The following is a 26,891-nucleotide window of genomic DNA, read 5'->3' as shown; positions in this document are numbered from 1 at the left end:
ATTGAAGATGGAAATTTTAATGGTCAGAAATAGAACAGCTTACTCTGCTACTGCAGATATGACAGACCTACTCGGCAGATTCAGCACACTTTGTTTAATCAGTCTCACTCCTTCTATAGGTAGTTAATTCACTCCAAATCAAACTGTAAATGAAAACACCTCCTCAATTTATTTCAAGTATGAATCTTTACTTATGTGTAAGTATTGTACAGAATTGTACAGTACATTTTCAGCAGTTAAGGCCACATTTTTATGCTTCTTTTATACACCTCATCTTCTCATCATTCAATATTTATTAGTTAAAAAGTATTGGGCATTCCTTTTAAACTGATACAATAAGTTACTTCAACAGTACTGTAAATGGAAGATATAATGGTTGTTTTCTTTTCCTCCTTTTTTAAAAGAAAGCGATGATGCATAGTAAAACAATCCATTTATAAGCCCCTGTAGCTAATCTCACAGGATAATGCTACTGAGAAGAAATTAATCCTGCCACAAAACTTTTGACCTATCACTGAATTTGGCTCAAGAACAAAGGCATGCTCTTTATCATTATTCTTGGGAAAACTTTCTCTCTAGAGTGAAATCCTGCCATTGAGGCAGTGAATTAATACTCTCAAGAAAATTAAGAATATATACAGAACAAGCTAAGAATTAGAAATTAATATCTGAAATGCAGAAGTAAGAGCATGTTTGTTCAAAATATTGAAAAAAAATCAAGTGGTAGCAAATATTAAGTTTTAGTTTATACACACATTTCCAGACCTAGCATCTAAGCATCCTAACCAGATGGATCCTGCTTGCCCCAGCTTCATGAAGAGCTTTCTGATTAGTTTGCCATCTTCACTGATGATCACACCTCTCCTACGTCCTGAAAACATATACTCCTGGTGATAAGATACAAGATGCATACCTTGGGGGGCAGGGATCCAGGCTACAGGCTTTCAGCAGCTGTGGAGGACGGCGGCTCATTATGCACAATGTTTCATCTGCAGTCTCCCTGGTTTGCTTGTTCAGGCAGGTCACCACAGCCTCCTGGACACCTGCACACAAAAATGCATGGTCACTGCCAGCTCCCGGTACCCAGAGGGGCATCCAAGGGCAGAGACAGCCCCGCAATTCCTTTTTTCTCCTCTGTTGGGAACAAGCCTTCAATTGTAACTCTTGTAATTTTCCTGTAACAGTCACACATTGCCTACTGCACCTTATATGTCTGGTTTCCCAGCTGACAGGGAGATGGTCTAATCAAAACTCTGCATGGGATGCTGGGCTTGTCCTTGCTCTCATTCTCACTGTGTGTCTCAACAGCATTGAGAAGTCTGTAGGTTCGTTCACTACTTACCTTGCCTGGGCAGAAAAATGTACAGTGCTCTCCAGTGATGCCTCCATTCATAGTATGTGCAGTCATGCTGTTTATTTGTCAGCCAGGCAGGTTAGGGTGTAAAGATAGCCTTGATGTTGGCACGCTATATTTTAAGAAACTAAGATTACTCTAAGTACAAAAGTAAAGCAAAACAAGGTCAAGTATCAGCTATTTTTCTATATCCAAACTAACACCTGCACTGGAGATGCAAAACTGCCAGGTGTGTCTGAGAACTGGTACAGAAGAGGGGTAGCTGTGAGGACTAAGAGAGAAGTTGGAAGATTGGATGATTAGGCTACAACTTGGAAAATGCTTGTTGATACCAAATTTGTCATGTACTCTTATGCACGCCAGTTACTCTGTCTCAGTTTTCCTGTAAAATAGGCATATCAAGATTTTTTGGATCACATGGTTAGAAAGATAGAAAATCAAGCATTGCAGCACTACATGTTATAGGAAAGACTACTTAGTGAAAGAAGTCTGCTGGATCTACTTCTTCCCCGGGGGTTGTGTGGATAGTTATTTGCCTAAATTCCCTAAAAATCTAATCCACAGTGGTTCAAGCAAGATAGAAGTATGCTCTTTACATTCATCCCAACCTCCTGAGTTGGGAAAAGGTTAGCTGAACTCACAATTGCATCATCTTTTCAAAATCAGCAATTAGTTTTCCAAAATATCTTACAATCTTTTGAAGATACCAGTGGGGGGAGGGGGGAAGAAGAAAAGTGGGAAGCTCAAACAGCTCCACGAGCAGTGTAACAGAATCATCAATGCTTTTTGCTATTTCTAACGCCAGAACACGTCATTAGGCAAACAATGACATCATATTGCTCTACAGGACCAAAGAACTGTAGCTCATCATAGGTTCTGCACTCCTGAAATCATTCGTAGATTCATTCCTCTTATTCTCAGTACAGGCTGAAGAGAGGTCCACAGCAAAGTGGCATGCTGAACAATTTATAGGTTTCTATGTGCTTGTGCAAGCCTATTCAGGACATGCCTGTGACCCTATCCCCAAGCATTATCCCTGCTGTACTCAGGTGCTGAAAAGAAGAAAGAAACTTGACATTTTGGGACATTTGGACATTTTTTCGACAACAAAATTACTGAAGACTCTTAAGTCAGCCAACATTGCTATGGGTTTCATTCTTCAGAAGATGGCCGCATACTTTCAAACAATTTTTCTATTCAAGTAATCTCCCCAAACACATTTATACATAAACAATATGTTCTCTGCCCTGTCTTGTTCAGTATGTTTCCAACCCAATTGTTTTTCTGTTGAGTATATTGCAAAACGAGGCATATGGACTCCCCCCTGGGACAGACTGCTCCTGTCTGCAGAACAGAAGCAGTTCTCTAACTGGTGGGAAATGGCACTGTGTTGAAATTATTGGTCTCTACTTTGCATTGATCACTTGAGCAGGCCTAAATAGCAAGACCAAACTGATGAACACAGGGGAAAAGGACCACTAGTCCTGAGGAAGGGAAATGTTGGAAAGTACTTCTCTTAACTGTGTGGAAAGAAACCACTGAGTTCTGCATACTGACAATTTCATTGTTTGATAGGGATAAGGCTAAACACATCTGTTATGTGCTTTTCAGATCAGAATTTTGTAAACTAGGTCTATTTCCACAGTTTCAATTTCTCCTCTCTGAAGTGTGTCACTAATGAGCTGTTGACCAATGATTATCAATTACCTCAGCGCTTTTGCATTGCCTGGTTCGGAGCTGACTATCCAACTCTGATTGACTGTGAGGTCTTGAATTCCGCCTCTCCTCCATTTCTCCATCCCAACCCAGATGATTTCATAGAATCATAGAATATCCAGAGTTGGAAGGCTTTATCAAGCTCATGGAGTCAAGCTCTGAAACTACTGCTCTTCAGCTTTTACTATACAACTGTCCCCAAACCCCACAGTGTGCTCATTAGGACCACATCAGGAGTTGAACTCGACCCTTGTGGATCCCTTACAACTCTGATTCTACGATTCTATTACCCATGCTTCCTCCTGTCACCTAAATTATCTCTGATTGTATTTCCAACAATTTTAGTCTATTCTACCAGCATTCTACTCTGCTCATTGTGATTACCATTCAGAAATTCTTGCAAATTTTTACCTTATAAAGATTTCAGTATGACTATTAATCCTGTCTGATGGCCTGGGTATTGAAGAAAAAGGCTCCTCCTGAGCTTAGCTAGTCCGTTGTTCCTAGATCTGGTAATGACAGAGATTGCTGGCTATAACAGTATGTGCCAATGACTAAAAAAAAATCTAGCTTGCTCTAGCAGCAAACAAATGTGCTCAAAATCACTTTTTTCAGCTTCTCCTTGATTCTCACATGGAATTCATTTCAGCATATTGATAACATCTATCCTCTGTTTTTGATAGGTCAATGAGGCGATTGGTTACAAACTTTAAATCAACAGAGGGATCACTGTACCTTTAGAGGATATAAAGAGCTACTGTCTGTCAGAAGCTCCACAGTATGGAGACCATTAAAAAAAGTGTATGAACTTCAAGAAATTTGCTTGTCAAATAAGTGAATTCTAAGCACTATTATGGACAATATTACCAGAACAAAAGCTGTTCTCTTTAAAATTGCTTTCTCTGAAAAAAAGAAATCAGTTCTGAGTGGGAAATTGCAATACAAAATGGTATAAGGGTGGGACATGAATCTAAGCAGTTTAAGTTAACTTTCAAAATACCATCAAATGAGATTTTCTATGTTTATATCTACCAGAATAGAATAATTGTTACATGATATTTGATGACAGCTCTGGGAAATGCAGCCACTAACAGCAGACTAAATGGCTAACTAATTCCTTCTGGTTGCTACTTCTAGGAGGTGAAAGGTTACTTCTGCATCTATCCAATTTCTTCTCTTGAGATTCCAAAACCAATAAAATTAGTTTGACCTGTCTTGCACCTATGGCTGCAAAAGTATCTGACTTAGCATCTGCTAATCTGCAAAATTTGGAGCTGACATCAGACAAAAAGAAATCTTGGCTAAAGGTTTTTGCTGACAATTATAAAGCAAAATGTCTCTGTCATTTCAGTCTATGTTGGAAAAATATGCACATAATCACTGTATTTAGAGAAATGACTTCATTTCAACAGGACATTTCTAGAAGATATTAAGGTTTCAGTATTCACAGCGCAAATGTGACAAATCATTAGTGCTCACTAGTAGACTCAATATGTGACAGATACTCCTGTAAAGTCAGTGTTCATCACCACTTAGCATACATTAGTGTCAGATTTTTTATGTAGGAATCAAAGCAATAGAGGCAATGATATGACAACTCTTTGTGAACTGCTCTAAACACTGACTACCATCAGCAAGATAATAGTAAGCTTAGAAACCTCTTGCATTATTTTCCATTAATTATTACTGTTGTTTATAAGTTTGCAACATATTACTGGTAAATCTGTGTAGATCAAACTCTTAAGCATTCATGAGTTATTGAGTGGTTTCCAGTCCTAGTGTATTCATTCTGTATTTATGTATATGTAGCCTGAAACTTCTCATGTAAAAAGAGAGCACCTAACAAAATCAAGATTTAATTTAAAAATAATGGAGAGAGCTTATTTTTCAGAACTAGCTAGACAAAATGATGGGAAAAATGAATATCAGAGCACATTAGTATTCCCTAACATGTGGATCCTGTGACCTTGATTAACACTGAGAAGCTCCAAGCATCAAGTCTGCTAGCTTCAGGCAATTACACCATTAGTACTTTTTTACCATATGTTTTCTTAGCAGTGAGATCAGAACTAGTGGCACTTAGTGGTAGGAGTTACAGAACCAGCTGAGCCCTTAGAATATCAATAATCAAATGCATCTGCTATGGGAGGACCATTTGTTTCCACGTCTATATTTGCACAGCACAAGTCAAGAGATAAAAACTAAAAATGACATATGATTCTTGCCTGTATCACAAAATCACTTCAGCAATTTTTGTGTGAGTGCAATCTGAATGATCTGCAGATACATGGAAACAGTAATACATGAAACATTGATCATTCTTGGTGACAGCCAGAACATGGAGCCTCAAAGTCCTGTGTAAAACATGTCATGCACTTGGGCATTTTACAGTTTTCATCCAAGCCTTTTCAAATAGATGCATCAAAGGAACAAGTCCATGGGTGTTCTCACTGAAAAGCATGCACTTAAAGAGGGAAAGCACATGCAACACAGAAACATTTTGCACTTACCTCCTCCACAGGACTCTGAGCACTCTGTATAGCCCTCATATCGCCAGTCATAGAGCTCATCAAATTCCTGCAAGCTGCCATAGAGCAGGTCGGTTTCCTCTGGGGTATATTCAGTTGCCTCTCCACTGCAAGGGCCACTGTAACAGGCTCTCTGAGACACAGGTTTTAGACCTTCACATTCATCAATGGGCAAGTCAGCGACAGACTGAGAGAAAGACAGGAGCACCTGACATTTCACAAGCCGCACCTGGCTGCCCACTCCACAGGTGACACTACAGGAGGACCAAGCCTCAGGAATAAACCTGTGAGGGAAAGAGCGAGCACAAGGTGAGCAATGTCCATAAACAACCAGGCAAGCAAAAGTAGCATAGGCCAGTCCAAGCCAAAGTCCGTTTAATGAAAAATACATGCTTCACCTTATCACCATGCTATAATGAAATACACATAAAAACCATGATGTAGGAGTTGAGCTGGCAACTCACCAGCAACAGTAGAAAGGCTCTCAAGAACTTTTGGAGTATCTCATCTCCAGATAGGAAGACAAATGCTGAGAGCACCTATGCTTATCCTAAAAGCTCTCAATGTAAGGAGTCCTGGAAACTCCTGATGTGCACCACAATCCCACTACTTTTTTCTAGGATTCAACCTAAAGCACCTTTGCCTTAGGTGATAACACAGCTATGTCATTAAAACTTACTAAATAGGCTGTTATATACTACGTACAGTGTTCTGAGGAAAATAATGTCAACCATTGAACCTGTGCTGCAGAAACTGTCTTTAAAACTTAATTCAAAACCATGAAAAGATAAAAGCCCACCATCTTTTTAGCTTTTTACTATTATTATTATTTTTCCTAGTGCATTTCATTTCCGTTCTCATTATTAAAAGAGTGTTCTATTTCTATTCTGGATTTTTCTGACTGTTACTCTTGTCTCTCTGATTAGGAACCCTTACATACTCCAGATTTTTGCCTCTGAAGGTCTATATATACGTTAATCAAAACACTTTGCAGCTATCTTTACAATAAGCAAAAAAGACCGAATTCTATACTTTTGGTGCCATTTTCCTCAAAAATGGCATTGCCTTCCAGGGCAGAAGGCAATACATACATCTGTTCCACAGAGTAGGTCTACCTAAAGCTATTGGAAATTCATTTCTTACCTTGAGAATCCTATGAACAGCCTGATAGGGAGAGAAAGGAAATTTAGTTTTGTGATTATCATCCTTTACAGTTTTTGTATGCACTTTTTTTTGTTGTTGTTGTTTAATCCACTACCTTTCTCTAGTTGACAAAAGGACCTTCCCTTCACTAAGGAAAAACCTGAATCCAAAACCAAGAGGGGAACTTGGTGCCCCCACAGCCTGTATGTACCAGGATCCCTCACTGGAACAACTTGGTCTCTTAGAGCAGATACTGTGCATTTCTCTACCCACTTTTTGTGGGTGCTTATAACATGTTGTTATAGCCCTCGTATCCATTGCTAGCACTATACACGGGAAGTAATACAATGGAAATAAATGGATTTTATATATTATTGGAACATTTGGAACTGTTCTTTATACTGCTCTCAAAACTGCAAGATTTCATTCTGAAGGAAAACCTTTGAGAAACTAACAATGAAAAGTGATTCCATTTCTCTATCCTAAGACATTCTATCTTGCAAATGACAAAGATTGGTTTTGTTTCAAAGACCGTTAGAGTCCAGTGGAGGGCCACAAAGATGATACAGGGTCTGGAGCATCTTCCCTATGAGGAAAGGCTGAGAGACCTGGGTCTGTTCAGCCTGGAGAAGAGAAGACTGAGAGGGGATCTCATCAATGTGTATATATACCTGAGGTGTGGGATACAGAGGGATTTGGCCAACCTCTTTTCAGTGGTTTGTGGGGACAGGACAAGGGGCAATGGCCACAAGATAGAGCACAGGAAGTTCCACACCAACACGCGAAAGAACTTCTTCACGGTGAGGGTAATGGAGCACTGGAACAGGCTGCCCAGGGAGGCTGTGGAGTCTCCTTCTCTGGAGATATTCAAGGCCCATCTGGAGGCCTACCTGGGCAACCTGCTCTAGGGAACCTGCTTTGGCAGGGGCATTGGACCCAATGATCTCTCATGGTCCCTTCCAACCCCTACAATTCTGTGATTTGGTGATTTTTCATTTTGAAGGGATTATAGTTTTTAACAGTACAGGTGGGCCACTCATATTATTTTCTCTGTGCTATTATTATAATACTGTTTTGATGCAGAAAACCTCCTGTCACAGATTAAACAGTCCATGTCAGCCACTGTGATTTAGATACTTTGATTAATTTGAACATAAAGCTTCTTGGCATGACAAACTAAGATGTAAAAATCTTAATCAGGTTACAAAAAAAGTCACTGTGGATGTCTTCATCAAAAGCCCTATTCCCTGTATTTTTTAACATTCAGAATTGTTGTGTAACTTTGCCTTGTTGAAGGGCTGCTGTATTCCAAACCAAAAGGGATTATATTTTGCCAGGCATTAAAATTACTCATTTAGAAAAACAGAGACACTTTACACACTCAGTATTTACACATGATGTATATCACCCATACAAACACAGGAACAAAAGAGAAAGGAAACAAAAGAGAAGTAAGAACTTTAATAAAGCATACTGGATTCTTTTTGAAATGATACTTGACCTACAAATGCCACATATTACTTTATTTTGCCCTTGTCAGCAACTCATAATGCAAATATTGGAATACCTTCAGGAAATTATATTTTATTCAGCTTTCCAGGCTCAATTTCTACATTTTAAGTAATACATTTGAAACGCAATTTTATTCAAATATAACTGCTGGCTGCTGAAGCACAGAGTGAATTGGTAGAACCAAGAGGTGTAAGCAGGAAAAAAAAGGGGGGGGAGTGGGAGAAAAAAAAAATACAAACAACAACAACAACAAAATATAAAATCTCCAAACAGGAGTTGTCATTATATACTGAACATTTATGTGATGTGAATGTATAGTATAAATACATACACTGGTTCCGAATTTTCCATCATCCTTAATTTAATTACAAAGGAAATTACAAAGGATTTGAGATATCTTTGTGTGGTCATTAATGATAAATGTTGCCAAATGGTGAGCACAGAACATAAAAAGTATGTGAATAATAAGCAGTCAATTCCATGGGTTTAAAGTTATTTGTTCTGCATATAGCATATCTTCCACTGCGCACTATTGTGCTTTTCTGTATGCTCACAACTGTGTCTTCTTTGAAAACTAAAGTGGCGGAGGTTTATAGAGAAGGAGATATTTTAGAAAACAGGAAATGATGGAGGTGCTTCAGATGTCATTGTACATTGTTTAATTAAATCCTGCTTTAACACCAGTCCCTGTAATAACAGCCATAATAAGTAAGACAAACACAATGGCTAGTTGCTGTGTTGTTACAGTAGTAGCTATCAGCCAAAGCCCAACTGGGCTAATTGCTGCACAAATAAAAACAAAAAGATGACTCTTGCCTCAAACAGATTACTTTGAATATTTTATGGCTCGTAGCAGACTTCCCAGTGATTAGCATGTTACTATTGCATCAAAAATCATCTTTTATTCCTCTGCACAGCAAAAATAACACTTTTTCCCTCACAGAAAAATGCAGAATTGAGTGTATTCTGAGTGCTCTGTTGAAAAGAGAAGTCTTTTGCTCCCACTTTAGAGAGAACAGTACTGGGTGAAGTGAAAGCTGGAAGGAGGGAACATCATGACCTTTCTCTGTTATGATTGACCTAACCATGCCTGCTGCTACCCAACTGCATGAGTGTTGCCTACATTGTGGCACCCAGCTGTAGCTGTGCTATGGCAGAAGGGCACCTCTGCCTACCATTCCCCTGGGCATCTGTGTAGGCAGCAGTTTTCTCAAGCTTGAAAGGAAACAGGTTAGAATGAAAGGTGGAAAACTATCATTTAAAAAAAAAATTAGAAATTGATGTCTCTTGTAAACAAATGCCTGTGCTTGTTTCCTTGACCTGGAGGCACTTATGGTGATGGACCAACAACCATTTCCCATTACAGAAACATGCTGGCAAAATAGCAAGCTCTGGACTTAAACAATGAATTGCATTTTTGGATGTTCTTTTTTGTTTGATAGCTGTTAATGCTTCACATTGTTCACAACATTAATGTTAGCTAAAAGAAATGGATTGTTGCATGATTTACCATGTGCACAAAAGCCTACAATGGGCCACACAGTGCTCTATGAGCAGAGGAAAAGAAATGTAATGCCACTGACATTAATGGACTTCTACAGGATTCACTCAGGTGTGGTACAGTGCAGGTTTAAGTTCATTGCTTTTGTAGGGTAAGACTTTTAAATACATTTTAATGTAACAGCAAAACTAACATATGGGTGTTTGTACATATACCACTTAATACAAATACATTGGTCAACTTTTGAAACACATTGCAGTCCAGCATTCAGGCTGTACACATACAATTTACCTGCAAGAACAAACAAATTTCAGCTGTTCACAGAATTGTAGGAATGTGTGAACACTTGGTAGGTGCCACTTGCCGAGTTCAGTTTTGCAACGACCATTTGCATTTGTCAGTATTATTAAGTATTAACGTTTACATTTGAGAATGCCTCTTTAGATAACAATTTGCCTAGTAATTTAAAAGAACTTATTTTTAAATTATATAGATGGAATGCACCAAAAAAACCCAGCTTCTGTAGACTAGCTGAGGCACGGCTAAGGATTGCTGTATATTCCCCTCCATGAAGTAACATATAGGTGACTGAGAAAATCAGAAGTGAAACACAAAGACAGATTCAGTGCTCAGTAATGGGAGATCTTCCACACAGTTCACAGTGGGTTCAGTTCCAGACACACGAAAAAGAAAGATGGTATAGAGACTGATATCATTTATGCTTTTGAGAATTTTTTTTTCCACTGCTACTTAAATGACATATTGCCCTCAGCTTTTATTACTTAGTGCCATTTTTAAAAATCCATCATTGGGTAAATCCATTATTTAGGCAAAGGCTGAAATTCTGAGAACCGTACATACAAATAAAACAGGGTGTTCAAAAGCACTGAAACCCATCTCTTAAATCTCCTAAAACCAGATACTACTGGTGAAATAAAGTTCTCATTGGCTTGTTCAAAGGCTTAGTAGACTTCTGTGCCAGAACTAGTAACTCAACTCAGACTTCCAGACTCCTTGTCTTGCACTGAAATGCAAGCCTGTCCTTCTTCTTCAGGAGAGGCCACCTTTCTATGGGATTTAACATGTAGGTAATACCACAGGATGCTCACACAGCACTGGGGCTGTTCCAAGAAGTGTAACAGAGGAGGTCATGACCATCTGTCAATAAAATCTCAGGGCTCCATCTGTAAGAGTAATGGCACAAGAGGCACTTGTATAGGTTCAATTCCAATTGGAGTGATTATGATCTATCCCTCTATAGTTTCTCTTCAGTTTAGTTTGAATATGGTCTTTTCTTTCCACTTTGTGTCAAATCACTCTGTATAATTGGTGCTCTCCATAAGCTCACCACTGTCTTAATACCCAGGAAAAGATATCTGATTCTGTCCTTTACAGATATCAGACATTTATTCTAAGCAGTAGTAATTCTCTAAAGAGGTGTCTTGAATGAATAGTAAGAACTCATTAACTAATATTAGGCTGCTGCACTGCTCATCTCTGTGACCGACCATGTGGATAGTTTCATTGTACATAATTAGATCATAATATGGAGAAGTTTCCCTAAACTCGCTTCTTTCTCTTTGTCATATAACACTGATAAGGAGGACAAACAACAGCATAACATTTGATAGTATCTGTGTGACAACACTACTATTTTGGCAATGCAATAGAAATAATGTACTTAATTCTTGAAGTAAAGCATTTGCAGGCAGTTTCAAATTTACATATTAACCTGTGAATTTGGTATAGACATAACTGTAGAAACTATTTAACAGTGAAAACCAGAATGGCATAGATTCCATGTCTTTGGAAATGTATATACCTTCTGAAAAGTAAGAAAGAGATATTGGGTAACTGCCACACTGGCCTCTCTGTCCAAATCCAGTTCCCGGAGGGCTCTGCCCCCCCACTGATGCATGTCAGGAATTTCCTTTTGTTTCTTACTGAAGTGGCCCCATCACTACGATGGTGCCATCTGGCATCCAGATATTATTGTTTGCTTTTTTTTTTTCCCCCTTCTTTTTATGGCTAGCACAAGGGTTATTTATGGCAATATGTTAAAAGCTGGGTATGGTGTTAACATACAAAAGCATTTCTCAAGAGTTAGTGACAGAAATCTTTTAAACACCCCCCCCCCCACACACCCATAAAACCAATCTCATTACACGCAGAAGAACCCATGCTTTTTAAGTCATGATCACTGTTCTTTCTGACTCCACTGTAATGTTGTGCTGGTGTAATCAGCTACAGTGCAAGAGGTCAGACAGAAAGATACTGTGGCTTCTCTCTTTGATAATGTCTTATCAAAGACAGAAATAGAAATATAGAAATAGAAATAATGTATTTCTAAGGCCTACTGAATGGTCGCTTCAGAGATGGACAGAAATAGGAGAACAATGCATACAATGCCATAAGACAGCAAGGACTTCTCCCCTTACACCTTTGTCTTAGCAGAGATTACAATACTTGCTTACTGGTCTGGAGTATTTCCTATTAGTTCTGTCAAAAATTAATATTTAATTGACTCTGTGTAGGGATGCAGCAGGTCAAACACAAATTTAACCGTCCCGTCTAGCCTCCAAGTGGCTGAACTTGTTGTAAGTAATTCTTTGACCAGCAGAACCAATGAAGACCAATTTAACATGGATTTGGATTTTAAGGTTGAAAGCCCAAGTGGATTCTCTGATTTCTCTTGTGGACCAAACTCTTTTAGAAAGTGTTCCTTCAGATGGGGAATTAGTAGGCTGACAGTTTTCTACCTAACCATCTATTTCAGTGAAACATGCGGGAAACTACCACTGAATTTCCTGGTGAATATTAACCAAATTTGACAGAGGGGTAAAGTTCCTTGTGATAACTTTGTACCTCTGTCAAATTCCGTTAATAGCAATAAATTCAGACATAACTGAGGGAAGAGGAAGGCAAATGACAGACAGACATATACAGACAAAATTAAACTCTAAGACTTGCTTCCTTTGGAAAATCCTGAAGAAATAAACAATGGAAGTCATTAGACGCAGACGGAATAAAACTGCGGCATCTGCTGCCCTAGCAGCACAATTTAGAGAATGATCACAAATTACAGGTAGAAGGACAGTGCAAAAAATGTATGTAGCTTTATAACTCATAGTTTTCAATTTCATAACAAAAAATTATTCAATAGAAAGTCATTATAATCACAAGGCAGCATGAGACCTCAAAATATACAAGAAATTTTGTGGAAAATTTCTGCTTTTGCTTTTAAGTTTCCAATCAAAAGTAAACTTTGAGGAGGACAAAACAGTTGCTTATAGATGGGAATTGCTTTCTTTGCCTGAAGAATGATAATGAAGAAGAGATGACAGTGTTAGGGGCAAAGTGCGGTCTGCTGGCTACAAAGAATTATCCTGTCTGTAGAGGAGAAGGGGGGCAGTGACTTGATAACATAAGAAAGCTCAGGAAGAACATCAGATGAAGTATAGAAGGATGAGTCCTTACTGACATCTACCTATGTGCAGTCATGAAATCAGTTGCTATTGCATCAGTACAGAGCAAGCAGGAAAATCACATAAACATATCTTGTCTGAAGAAACTTCCAGCATTTCAGCTTCTAGCAGATACACTCACAAACTCAGTACTGCCTTCTCAGCACTTGGCTTACCATTTCTCTGGAGGGCTCCTGCTTTACAACTTCTCCCTCTCCACTCCATGCTGTCTCTCCTCTCCCCATCATTATCTCCCTGACAAACTGAGGTGTAGGGTCTCAGAGAAAGCCTGTCCTGGCTCCCTCAGTTCAATTCCCACCCTCAAACCAGCTCCGCTCTACTGAATTAGGGCAAGGGGAAGGCCTGCTCAGAGAAGGGGAAGCACACAATTAAAATTATTTTTTACAAGCCCTGATGTGTCTTCTGAAAATATTTACAGCAAAGTAAGACACTACAAAGAAATGAGATGCTTAGGTAGATAAACAGTATCAAATAGAATCATAGAATCAAAGAATATCCCGAGTTGGAAAGGACCCATAAGGATCATCAAGTCCAACTGCTGGCACCGCACAGGTCTGCCCAAAAGTTTAGACCATGTGACTAAGTGCACGGTCCAATCGCTTCTTAAATTCAGACAGGCTTGGTGCCATGACTACTTCACTGGGGAGCCTGTTCCAGTGTGCAACCACCCTCTTGGTGAAGAACCTCTTCCTGATGTCCAGCCTAAACTTGGCCTGCCTCAGCTTAACACCGTTCCCGTGGGTCCTATCACTGGTGATTATGGAGAATAGGTCCCCTGCCCCTCCACTCCCCCTTGAGAGGAAGTTGTAGACTGCGATGAGGTCCCCCCTCAGCCTCCTCTTCTCCAGGCTGAGCAGGCCCAGTGACCTCAGCCGCTCCTCATACGTCTTCCCCTCTAGGCCCTTCACTATCTTTGTTGCCCTTCTCTGGACACTCTCCAACAGTTTAATGTCCTTTTTGTAATGTGGTGCCCAGAACTGCACACAGTACTGGAGGTGAGGCCGCACCAGCGCAGTGTAGAGCGGGACGATCACTTCCCTCGACTGACTAGCAATGCCGTGCTTGATGCACCCCAGGATACGGTTGGCCCTCCTGGCTGCCAAGGCACACTGCTGGCTCAAATAGGTGTCAATAGGTAGTCATGTTCTAATTACTCAAATTCACAATCAGCAAAAGAGCTGGCAACATCACACACAGTCTCACACCAGCTGGCATTTGATCCAGCATCTAAAAAAAATCTCACCATTTCTGACACTTAGATTAGCATGCAACTACACTCCACGCTGACCATTTATCAGTCAATACACATGGGTGATAGTCCAATATCTGTCAGCATGGTGAGCCATGGGATACTACCTTGTGTCTCTCTAGCTAGAGAAGGAGAAGCCAAAAGATGCATTATCCTGTAATTCACCTTACTTTTCAACGTATTGGTGTATTTGAAATTGTTATGTAGTCGAGTGATGCTATAAAACTTGGCTCCAAAGTTGATTGTTAACTGTGTCTTGGTGAATTCTGAATGTTTTGTCTTTTTTTTTTTAAATGTCACTATATACCTTTAAAAATCTAATAAACAGAACCTAAATTGAATATGTGTTTAAAGCTAGAAATTAAAGAAAAACACTATTAATAGTGAAGCACTGAAACCAATTTTCTGGGGAAGTTCACCACTCAAGGTCACTGTCAACAGATTAGATAGTCTGAAACAATGTGCATATGGCTGTTAAGGTTTACAGACAGGGATTGCATGGATGTGCCTTTCAGCACAAGCTTTCTAAGTTTTTATTTGGCCTTTCTGGCTCATGCCTTATCACTAGAAATCATTCCAAGCTAAACACAAGACATGGATATCTCCAAGCTTTGGGAAAGTTTGTACAAAGAGTCTGACTTTTCACCCTCTATTTTAGCTACTAGTCAACATGTATAAAAATCTATAGCTGAATTAAATTTAATGTCATATCGATTTCTCATCAGCCTAAAATAAAGATTATTCATGCTTGCAGAGTCGTGCCTTGTAAGGAGAAAGAAATGTACAAAATGTTGCCCCATGGCAGAATGAACTTAGACTAGACAGTGCTCCACTGTATTAGTATCCCACTGGTATCATTAAACTGTCGCGTGAGATGGGGTAAAAAGATAACAAGACCTTTGGCGGTCAGGGCCTTTATTGCAACAGTAAAACTGTAAAGTAAGATGTCATAGATGCAATTAAAACTATTTAAAATTCTTGAACTCCTTCTTCTTTCCCTGTTAGAGCACCACAAGTAATACACACATAAGCTTTTCTAGAGTATTTTATTAAAATGCATATGCTTATTCTATACAAATCCCTTCTTGCTAATATTTAAAGCTACACACAGTCATATAAAATATTACTGCACTCTTTTTCTACAGTACTAACAACAGTCTTCAAAAAATTTACCTAAAACTTTGCCACTGTATGAAATTGCTGCAAATTTTTCCAAATATGACCACATATCAGCATGATTCCATTTGGTAAAATACCTGGCAATACATATTTTTATTTACGCCTTCAGAAGTTAATTGCAGTTTGCTAAATGCACATTTAGTTAAGTGGTTTACTATAGTGTAGCAAGCCACAAGCAAACATTCAGAAATACAGAATTTTCTAGACTTTGCTTGTGAATGAATCAACTAACAAAGTTTATTCTGGAAACAGTAAAACGGCTTATTATATTATATGCTATAGCTGCTACTAATATATATATATACACGTGTGAATATCTGCAGTTTTATAAATGTGTGTATATAAATGCATGTGTGTATACATGTATGCATTTATGTACACATGAGAGATGGATTAATAAATTTATTATTCGGAGGGTGCTTTATGTATATCTCTTGCTCTGTGTCAACGTTCCAGTTGCACACAAATTCAATTCAGGAGAATTGAATCTGTGCCAAAATTACAATTCTATTGCATAATGAATAATATTTATTAGTCCAATACACAGCTGCAGTTGCAACTAAAATACCATGTGCTCAGCCATGAGGAACTGATACTGATTAAACTATGAACACAAGTTACAGTTATAGCACTCATTTTTCATAGTTCCAGGATAAAAAATCTGAAACATAATCATAATAGTATTTGTAATTTCTCAGTCTCATTGCTAATGGCTTATATGATATGCCATTCTTACTGCAGTGTCCTTTTCATTGCTATTTTATTAGGCTAAGGATGATTAATTATTCATAAAGTACAATAAAACACAATTCTAAAGGAATTTCTGAGAGTTTTTTAGGTCACTTAATTTTTCTAAATTCTCCTGCACTTCTGCTGTTAATGAAGTGGAGTGCATGTGGAAACTGCTAGATCATATTTTCAACAGCACCATGTCATGAATTTGGTATACCAGTTCAGATTCCTACAATTAGATTTTCTTACTGATATGTTAAAAAGGCAGCTATCACCTCTATATGGAAATATTCTATTCCAGTTTTTCATTGTAGGCTTCCTTTTTTTTTCTTCAGCACTAACTGTTACTATTTTATGCCCTCCATGTCCTTCTGACTCAAAATATACAAAACAGAAGACAAATGAATAGAAAAAAAGAAAAAGAAGAAAAATAGGGACAGAATGAATTAATTCTATATACCTAAGAGGAGAAATGCAGTTTCCATTATTTCGGGCAGCCTAGGGCGTGCAAGGGGATTGTCAACGTATATACATAGGCAAATCTGCCATCCAAGAGGTTCCATGGCAGGAGGACGAGTTGGGTTTATGAATGGGTTACAAGGTGCTGACTGAGATCACTCTTGCAAAGATAGCTAGGCAAGGGCGATTAAGTGGCTAGGAAAGCAGGTTGGGAAAAACGCATGAAATTATGAAGTATGATGATAAAGCAATCCAAACCATAGGGCTGAGGTTTTAATTTATTTTTTGTTAGAGTTAATTCACTTCATTTGCTGCTACTACACTATTCTTGGGGGGTAGGGTGGGGGTGGGGATGCTCACTGGCTGCTCTGTATTTTACCTCTTATTTCACAGGTCTATTGTGATGATAAATAAAGATGCTGAGGTGCTGAGACACAATGGTGTTGTGCATCATATAACTACTTTAGGTAGACAGACTCACACTATAATATTATTGTAAATGACCTTAAATAAAACATGCATATATTTATTCAAATTCAGTCTGCATTTGTCCTCTTAAACTGTGCCTCTTCATACTTAAATGTGACACAGCCTTAAGTGCACTAATTTCCACCACGTCAGTTCAGCTCCAGATCCTCATCTCACAAGGAACTATTGTGAAAATTTTTTTAAGACTTACGATAGTTCTTCAGACACCACTGCTCCTTCTTCCAGCTCTTGAGCCTGTTTGTACCATGGCAACTTTGCTTCCACAGGAAGTTTCTCTACAGAACAAACACAAGCACATCAAAACAAAAACCATGCAGCAATGCTCCTATGTGTGCCTGCCTCTCCTCTCTCACTGAGTTAGCCTCATGTGTGTCTTCATTCACATGGAGGCTGAGGACAAGAGAAAGGGGACAAGGGACAGAATTATGGAGTTCTTATTATGGAGTTGTGACCTGGATTATAAAGCTCACGAGATTAGTTATATGACCAGATAGTTTATTATTGCAGCTAAAAACGCTATGGTGTTCTAAGGTGAATTAAGTCACATTTCAGAACACGCAACTGGGCTACAAAACTAGGCATATTTAAAAGTATTTTTTTGGAGTCAGACTTGCAAGTGTAATGACCCTTCATTGAAAGCTGTGAAGGCAAAATGTATAAACTCCTTGTGCTCACTCTTGAATTTTAGAACTTCAGAAGACACATTAATCTTGTTTTTGATAGATTACAAAAAGGAAGAAAATCCTGATTTGATGAGTGATACCACAAAACCCAGAGAAACTGTAATCAAATGGTCAAGCTATATTTTCAACTTTATCAGTTCATTGGCTATGTGGATTTAAAAAACGAGCTTGATACTTTTTCTGTCATTTCTGATGGAAAACAGTGGAGCTGCTTTTTCTCCCCTCCAGGATATGCACACAACATAAAGAGTTGCTCTGTTCTGGTGAGTGCAAGGCCATTCCATTTTTTGAGCCAAATTCCGCTCTCATGCGGTGTCAAAGTGGAGCATTTCAGCTGAAGGCAGTGGAGCTGTTTTAGCTCTACAGGAGTATGAAGTAAGAGCAAATTTGGCACCATAATTTGAAAATGAGCTCTGCATTTTAACAAAAATGTTTTGGGCCAGGATCAGGGTAAAAACACAAATAAAACAGAGTGAAATTCAGACCACTAAAGAGAACAAGGGATAGGCTTATTTGCCATTCACAAGCCACATAAGCCTTTCAAGTTTAGATAATGTGTAGATATTTATTTGCCAATAGGAGCAGATTAATGTCATTCAGAATATTTGAGAATTTTCTGTAACTTTGTTGTGGATAAGAATGACCTTTTCATATATGTACATGAAATTTCCAAACTGTTAGATGTATCATCGAGGAACAATAATTTACAACTTGATTTCACAACTACTGCAGCTTTTCTTGGAGCAAGATATTAGCCGGGAAAAAAAGGGACAGTAATATAGTTACTATGCCTGTCTCCCAGAAATAGCTTGCCAAGTTCTTACTCTAACATATTTATTAGTGCCATTTGAGGATGAATATTTGCCAGCACAGCTCTTAGTTTAATCCATATTTTACCGCTTTTGTTATCCAAAAAATGTAGGAGATATTTCTATTTATATGCATTGCAGCTTGTTTTATGGGTTTTGGAAAGCCATATCTTGCTTCTACACTTTTTTTCCTTGGATGCAAGTGCTTGTAAAAAGCAAAAGCTCTCATGTACAGTTGTCTGCTACATGACTTTTTAAATAAGATTTCTTTTTTAGAGGTGTGTATTCAACAGCAGAGACAGATAAAGTCAATTATAATCTACATTGTAAAATGATTTGGAGGATCAGAAATGTTGATGTTATACAGTGTGCTTAGACAAAAAAAAAAAAAGAAAAAGAAAGAAAACCACTCCTAACATAAACTACTGAAGACATTTTAATTTTGGAGATTAAGGTAAAATCTTTGTTTTTGTCAGAGAGTTCCAGTGAAAAACACTTAAATCTTATATTATACATAAAGTTCTATTACATGAATGCACATTCTCTATTAAAATTGAAAATCATTTCTTAATCCAGGGTTATCCTTTTTTCCCATTATTGGTGTAAAACAGAGTGCTTGAATAAACTAAAATGAAATAAATAACATCAACTATTTGCATTTTGATTTTCTTTAGCACAGTGCATTAAAGTAAAAGTGTATTCCACAGTTTTTGTTTTGATATTTTAATCAGCTAGGAACATTGTTTTCCTGCTTTATTTTAATCCAGCTCCAGAAGGAAAAAACATGCTAAGATTAACACATTCAACAGAAGTGAGGTACTTTACTACAACCGCTGCTTTAAATTTATAATGCTAGATTCATGACATAAAAATTACAAGCTTCCATCATATAAATGGAATAATTTGGATTGGAAGAGACCTCTGGAGAATGTCTGGTCCAGTTCTCTTCTGAAAGCATGATATAGCCCTCAGTTACATGGGTCTTCAAACATTACCACCTTCATTATGGAGGAAGAACTGAGAGAGAATTGCAGAACCAAGATGAAGAGTAAAATTAAACCCAATCAAAACAGTATTCTTCACGTAGAGCCTTCCATCCCATGGGAAAAGATGGGAGAAAGAAATAACCACCTACAACCGGATACTAATGATGTATGTACTACAAGGTGCAGCACAAGAATTCATCTAGGGTAAAGATGCCACTCTGTTGCAAGAGTCTGCTTCCAGCAAGCAGACGTACAACAGCCATTTGTTCCCAGACAAATCCCATTTGAAGAGTCTTCTTGATGCAGGCAAGCATAGCTTTCCTAGCTGGTCTTGCAGCTTTTCCCAGGTTCCATAGGCAGAAGTCAGTTGTGGGTGGTATACACCACCTGATTTTTGGCATCTTACTGCATTTTGCTTACACTGCAAGCTGCAGGCAAACAGGAGTTTGCTTTACTTGGGATCTGAACATTCTAAACAGATAAAGCCCCATAAATGTGGCTGTTTGACTGAGCCCAAGCCCACTGCATCTCAGAGTCATGCTAGCGCAGCCAGCACGAGCCTTTTATTCATCCTGGAACATGGGCTGACTGAGCTCATGTTGTCCAGCAGTGTGCAGTGTAAACACACCCATTGCTCCCCTGAGGCTCTGCATCTGGGTTTTGCCACTGGGTGGCTGGTAGATGCAGTGAATTCCCATGTTCCAGACAGACTGAAACACTGCAGCTTGACAAGCTTGTCTAATACAGGCCGGTGAGCACAGAAACTAAAATTCCAAATTTCACTCTTCCACCTCGGATCAGTATGAAGTCGCAGGCCACTTCATAATAAAGGTTCTTAATATGGACCAGCAATTCATTTTTCAGAAGGAAAAATTCATTTTTCAGATTTTTTCTTATGTTGGAGTTTAAGTCTCTGATTAAGTTCAACTACATTGCTGGAGCCCAGAAATTACCATAAATTACTGAAGGTACAGACACAAAAAGGTTTCATCGATAGAGATGTACATACATACAAACACATACACACTGATATACCTGTGGAAACAAATTCTTGGGACTGGTGCTACTGGCCATTGCCCATTTACCTAGTCTCCAGGACTGATGGGACTTCTATCCCATAAGAACATCCAAAGGGCTCGAGAAGTTTGTCCTTCTCTCAATAAACTGTGGGGAATTTACCCCAATCTTACTCTCTATGGGGCCCAAGTCAAGAAACCATACCAATTGTGAGTCCCCCTTGTATAAAGATGCTTCAAGTATTTTTGCAGCCTTGCTAATAAGAGGAACTTCATGGTGCAATACACAATGCTTGCTTCTGTCTGATTTAAGCATCCAAGTTGTGAACAGGCTCTTTAAAATTATGGCTATGTTTATCTAATTTGAATGTTATTTACATATTTAATTCCTTTAGAATACAGTGCAAGTTTAGCTTTGATATGATCAATGTGGTTTAAACTGCTTACACTGTGGTCAAATTTACATGTATTTTTGCTTGCTGGATCACAAATTAACAAAACCCTAGAGCTTATAAGTATGAAGAGCCAGCATTCACTCTACCTGGCTAGCAGGCAAACTGGAACAGGAATGGCAGGCCTTAAATGTGAAAATTCAGAATTCAGTGCAGGTGGAAACAGTGTTACTAATGACAAAACAAAATTGCTCAACATGGAAAAACGCTGAAAACTTTATGAGAATCTTTCTCTCATTGCCTTTGGGTTTGTAGCAAGGAGTGGGTACAATGCATTCTTCTTTTATGTGTGGCTTTGTTTTAGAGCTACAGCCTCCTGTATGCATCCCTCTGTGATCAATGCAAAGAACCACACGGTATCTGAGCCCTTGCCCACAGGTCACAGTGCACTGGAAAAAGGAAATAAAAGGAGGAATGAGGCACTGATTGCGGTAGGCCATGAGCGTGACAAATAAAAAGGGAATGTGCAACAGAAGTACATGTACAGCAGAGGTCAAAACATGATACAGAAACACTCAACCCTGATAATAAATTATTCATAATATTTGGTAGTTACAGATGAGGCATAAAATTGGCATATATATTTGCCTTTGTGTTCTGCACGTTTATTTGGTTTAGACATTTAGCCTGTGGAACATTTTTTTTTTTCTGTGTCACACTCCCAGCACTGGCTACTTGGCTTGTGGCCATCCATCCCAGATTGGATTTGCTCAGTAACACCCTGTCAACTTCACCTGGAGCCACTCTGCTTTGCTTAAACAAAGTATTGGAGCTTATGGGTTAACAGGGGTGACACAGCTATTTTGAAACATAGCACCAAACAGAATGGGAAACTATTTAGGCTTTCTTCCCTCAGACAATTAAGTCTTTATTTATGGTAAGGTACATCATGTTTTCACCTCCCTCTCCATCCTTTTTGTAAGCTCTCTTTAAGTATTGAAAAGGTACAATGAGGTCTCCCTGGAGCCTTCTCTTCTTCAGGCTGAACAGCCCCAGCTGTCTTCATAGGAGAGGTGCTTCAGCCCTCTGATCATCTTTGTGGCACTCCTCTGGACCTACTCTAAAAGATCAACATCCTTCACGTGCTGGGGGCCCCAGACCTGGACGCAGCACTCCAAGTGGGGCCTCACAAGGGCAGAGTAGAGGGGAAGAATTACCTCTCTCTCCCTGCTGGCCACCCCTCTGTTGATACAGCCCAGGACACAGTTGGCCTTCTGGGCTGCAAGCATGTACCTGCTGGCTCATGTCGAGCCTTTCATCCACCAGAACCCCCAAGTCCTTCTCTGCAGGGCTGCTCTCAGTGAGTTCTTCTCCCAGTCTGTGCTCAAGTCTGGGATTGGCCCGACCCAGGTGCAGCACCTTGCACTTGGACTTGTTGAACCTCATTAGGTTCACATGGGCCCACTTCTCCAGCCTGTCCAGGTCCCTTTGGGTGGCTTCCCTTCCTTCTGTTGTATCGACTGCACCACTCAGCTTGGTGTTGTCTGCAAACTTGCTGAGGGTGCACTCAATCCCACTACGTCATTGATAAAGATATTAAACAGCACCAGTCCCAAGACAGACCCCTGAGGTACACCATTCGTCACTGGCCTCCACCTGGACATAGAGCCATTGACCACCACTCTCTGGGTGCAATCATCCAGCCAATTTCTTATCCACTGAATGGCCCACCCTTCAAATTCATCTCTCTCCAGTTTGGAGATCAGGATGTCACGTTCACAAATAGCTTACTGCTTTTGTTTTGTGCATTTCACTCATGTTCTCAGTCTATTGTTAGTAGAGGATCACAAATCAGTATTACAAATCTGATTTATTCTTCCATCATTCTCGTTAATCACACTAATCCTATTAATACACTAAACCTCAGTATTTACTTTGTAGATAGACAAATAGCATCATTGAAACAGAGGTCACGGTAATGAGGCAGGAAAATAATGAAAGTTACTAATTCAGCATGCTTACTAAAATATTAGCATTATTATCTGATTTAAAGATGTATTCTTAATACAGTAAATACAAAACCATCAAAGCGAAACTCATTACCGGTGACCACTCCTGAGCAAGCCACTTTGGGCAGTCAAATATATTGCAAGGTTGGACAACAGGCATCTTCGGAGTATACATGCATTTCCATTCTTCCACAGGGCTAATATGCCCTTGAATGTCTTCCTCCACACATGAGACACTGCGGCTTTGAATGCCCCCTCCACAGGAGGAGGAACAGGCAGTCCAGGGTGTACTTTCCCACCTGGGAAAAAGCAAAATGTAACAGAGAGGTGTTAGGAAAAGGAACCCTTGCTGCCCCCATCACAGCCCCACAAATGCATAAACTGTTAACTGCAGTTGGTTTTCTTTTATTTCTGGTTACCATCAGTAAAAATTGCACATACATGTTTTATAAATGGTGATAACTACAAAGGACTCCAATGGGTGCTGTCTTTAAGTCACAGACTAGTAATGTGAAACCTCCTCTCTCCACTAAACCCATAACTACTACCATAGAAACTCTAAATACTTTTAAATTGATTCCTTTTATTTAATTGATGGGATTATCATATCTCCACAACTTGCCAGATTCTGAGAAGTCTTTGTTACATATTACTAGAGGGTCAGTAAGCTCCCGAACTTATGATGTTCCTTTTGCTAGAATATACAGGGAAAAAGAAGTGGTTTTTTTGGGCGAAACAACTGAGTTGAGGAAAAAAAAAAAAAAAAGAAAAGGATTAGTGGAAATTATCAAAGAAGAGAAGAGGAGGCTATACTGACAGGTTACATGGTATAGACCACATAGGCCTTGTTTCTTTACATCTGAGACAGTGGGAGGAATTCAGAAACCATCTTTTCTCAACAGGTGACATTTGAAAATGTAATGACAAATTCCCAGAACAATGTGTATGTTATGAAAAGTCATGCATACTTATGAGAACAATCTTTTTTTTTTACAATGATGCATATACATTAATGTATGTATCATTTTATATGTGTGTATATCTGTTTGCATAAAATGCAGACTGGTATTTCCTCTCTCATATTCAAACCACTGTCACAGAGAGGACACAGGACTACTGCCATGATAGTCATGAGTGTGGCTATTCCTTTTGACAAGGAAATTTAAAAGAATATTTGAAAGATTGATTTTGGTCACAATTTTTCATTTTTTGACTTTTTTTCTTCCTAATCACAACAAAGGAATTATTTTTAAGTAACCCTCAAAGGATCACCAAAATTGTTAAACAAAATGAAAAATACTTATCTTTCCCTCTGACTTTTCATCATATCAACCCATCTTATTCTGACCAGCTCTAGCACATTTAAGCACTACCCACAGTTGGCTAATGGCTGAAAGTGCAGTAAAACCCTGTGTGAAATGGTTTATATTAATAGCTGTTTATGAATGGTAAATCCACTGACTAATTCTATGACTTACCACAAAGAAGTGGTCAAACCACATTTACACCATGTCTTATCCATCATCATGTGTTCCGCATAAGCTCTGTATGTCATAAATGGGTAAATGGACAACATTTTTAATTCAAATATGCTACCTGTGGCTCTTCTGGACAACTTTCCCAGCTAAGGTTTCTAAATACCAAAAATCTAAATGAAGAAGTCTCAAACTGAAATTTGGAAGCAGCAGAAACTCCTGCCACCAGCCTGAGGTAGGCATAGGAGCGCTGTGGCTGGAATTCCATGGAGTCACTGGGACAGGCTGCTGGATGCCTTGTGCAACCTTGGCAATACAAATCAGCTTAAATCTTGGCCAGCAGTTTGGTCTTTAGGTTTTATATGAACATAAGACAGAAAGCTAAAAGTTTTCTCTGCCGTACAGCTCTTCAAGAAGGAGTCACAGCTCCTTCTGAGTTACAAAATGTGCAACGCTGAGGATCTGTGGGAGGAAATGGTAATGCATTAAAGTAAGCACTGTATCTACTGAACTGTACCTTTCCTTGGTGATAAAATTCAAGGCAGAGGGATAAATAGGGAAATCTTGCAAAAACACTTTCCCAAATTTTGTCTCTACTTCTCCAGGAGTGTTTGTCATTCTCCTCTGCCCCTGATATTAGGTGCCACTATCAGACAAGTACTTTTGTGTGTGTGTGTGTATGTTAGGTTGGTTGGTTGGTTTGGGGGATTTTTTTTATTTTTATTTTTTATTTTTCCTAAACTCTGCAGGTTGGGAGGAAAGACATATTTTGTCCTTCTGGCTTAGCCCTCTCTTGTGCCAGCCTCATATTCTGTTCAGTGTCTGCTGTCTCTGTCTCTGAGAGAACTGATCTGTGGCTGTGTCTTCCATTAGCCACTCACTGTGGTCTGTATATGATTTCTTCACCAAGCTGAGACTAACGTGTTACCATGGAGGCTTTTTTTTTTTTTTCTTTTTCCCTGTGGCATGATACTATGGAACACAATAAATTAACAAAGGAAGAAACAAAGCACAATATCACTGCATGTCCAGGCAGTGTTTCAAACCCAACGGGTTATTCTCCTTCAGCATTTTTATCAGCACAAGCCTTATTAACTGTTTTAAAAGTAATTACTCAGGTAATTATTTTCATAAGAATCTCATGTCTTACATTAAAGACATTTTAATTGTGAGATATTAAATAACATACACCAGGCCTTGACCTTATTCCTGTCCCTGATCTCTGAGTTCTCAGAGGAGCCAATGGATTAATGCCCCTGGGAAGGCATTAGCATTGGTTTGCTGGATCAGGACATATCACAAATGCTGTCTAAAACGAAAATTTCACAATTTATAAGCATGCAGGAAACAGCACTGTCAGAGAGAGAGAGCTGATGGTTCATTGCAAAGCCACAGATCACAGTCCTGTTCATAGGTGAATAAAGGGAGGGAAAAGGAAAGGTGAGAAAGAAGATGGAGGGATGGGTAGTGTGGGGATGGGTGGGGGGAGAGAGAGAAAGAAAGGGACCACACACTTAATAAAGCTACATTACTGCTTCAGCTAGAATACTGTTTCAGCTCTGCAGCAATAGAATTTATAACAGGTTAGTGCCTGAACATCTGCAGGTTAACGTGCAGCATTCAGAGCAAGAGGAAAGACACATCTGTTACCTTGATTTGAGAGCAAAGCAGAAATACAGAGAAGACTAAAAAAGCCGTAAATGTATTAGTTAATCCTAGCATCTGGTTGATTGTTTTACATACTGAGGAAGGGGATGGTAGAGGTCATAGGGCATGATCTGCTTGTATCCGTCACTGTTAGGAACAATAATGCCAACCCTCTGAGTAGAAGGTACACATAATAAAATAAACACTAAATGATTACATTATACAACTTTTTTTTTCTTTGCAATATTATATCTATCTCTCTCTCTATAAAACATAACAAAGAAGATATTTTACCTCAGTTTCACATTTAAAACTTTTGCTTTCATCCAACAGTTTCCAAAGCATTCAAAGATCAAAACACCAATTGCTACTTTATTTTTATGAAGATACTATTCTTTGACTAAGAACCAACCTATTAACACAAATGATCCAAATGAACTGTTCAAATATTACTTAAATTTCTAAGGTGACTATCTGCCATAAAGAAAAAAGAATCTACATGTAATACTTTCTTAGAGTTTGGATCC

General features: G+C 38.9%; 1 protein-coding gene across 2 annotated transcripts; it reads right to left on the bottom strand.

Annotated features, from left to right (window-relative positions):
• Window positions 1-762: 762 nt before the first annotated feature.
• On the bottom strand, window positions 763-26,891 carry LOC308184947 (ADAMTS-like protein 1). 2 transcript variants are annotated; one of them, XM_080572490.1, is made up of 6 exons: window positions 26,461-26,891; window positions 23,337-23,541; window positions 21,535-21,682; window positions 17,538-17,622; window positions 5,581-5,882; window positions 763-1,043 (listed from the first exon to the last, which is right to left on the bottom strand). In XM_080572490.1, the coding sequence occupies exons 1-6, from the start codon at window positions 26,490-26,492 to the stop codon at window positions 865-867; spliced, it is 951 nt and encodes a 316-aa protein (XP_080428616.1). In that variant the 5' UTR covers window positions 26,493-26,891; the 3' UTR covers window positions 763-864. The 2 variants fall into 2 exon arrangements, with proteins under 2 accessions (XP_080428616.1, XP_080428617.1); XM_080572491.1 differs by lacking the exon at window positions 763-1,043 and adding an exon at window positions 1,331-1,466 and having other exon boundaries at window positions 26,461-26,890.

This window comes from Anser brachyrhynchus (genome assembly GCF_964034855.1).
Source record: "Anser brachyrhynchus genome assembly, chromosome: W".
NCBI lineage: Eukaryota > Metazoa > Chordata > Aves > Anseriformes > Anatidae > Anser > Anser brachyrhynchus.
This window is presented reverse-complemented; position numbering and strand designations above follow the sequence as displayed.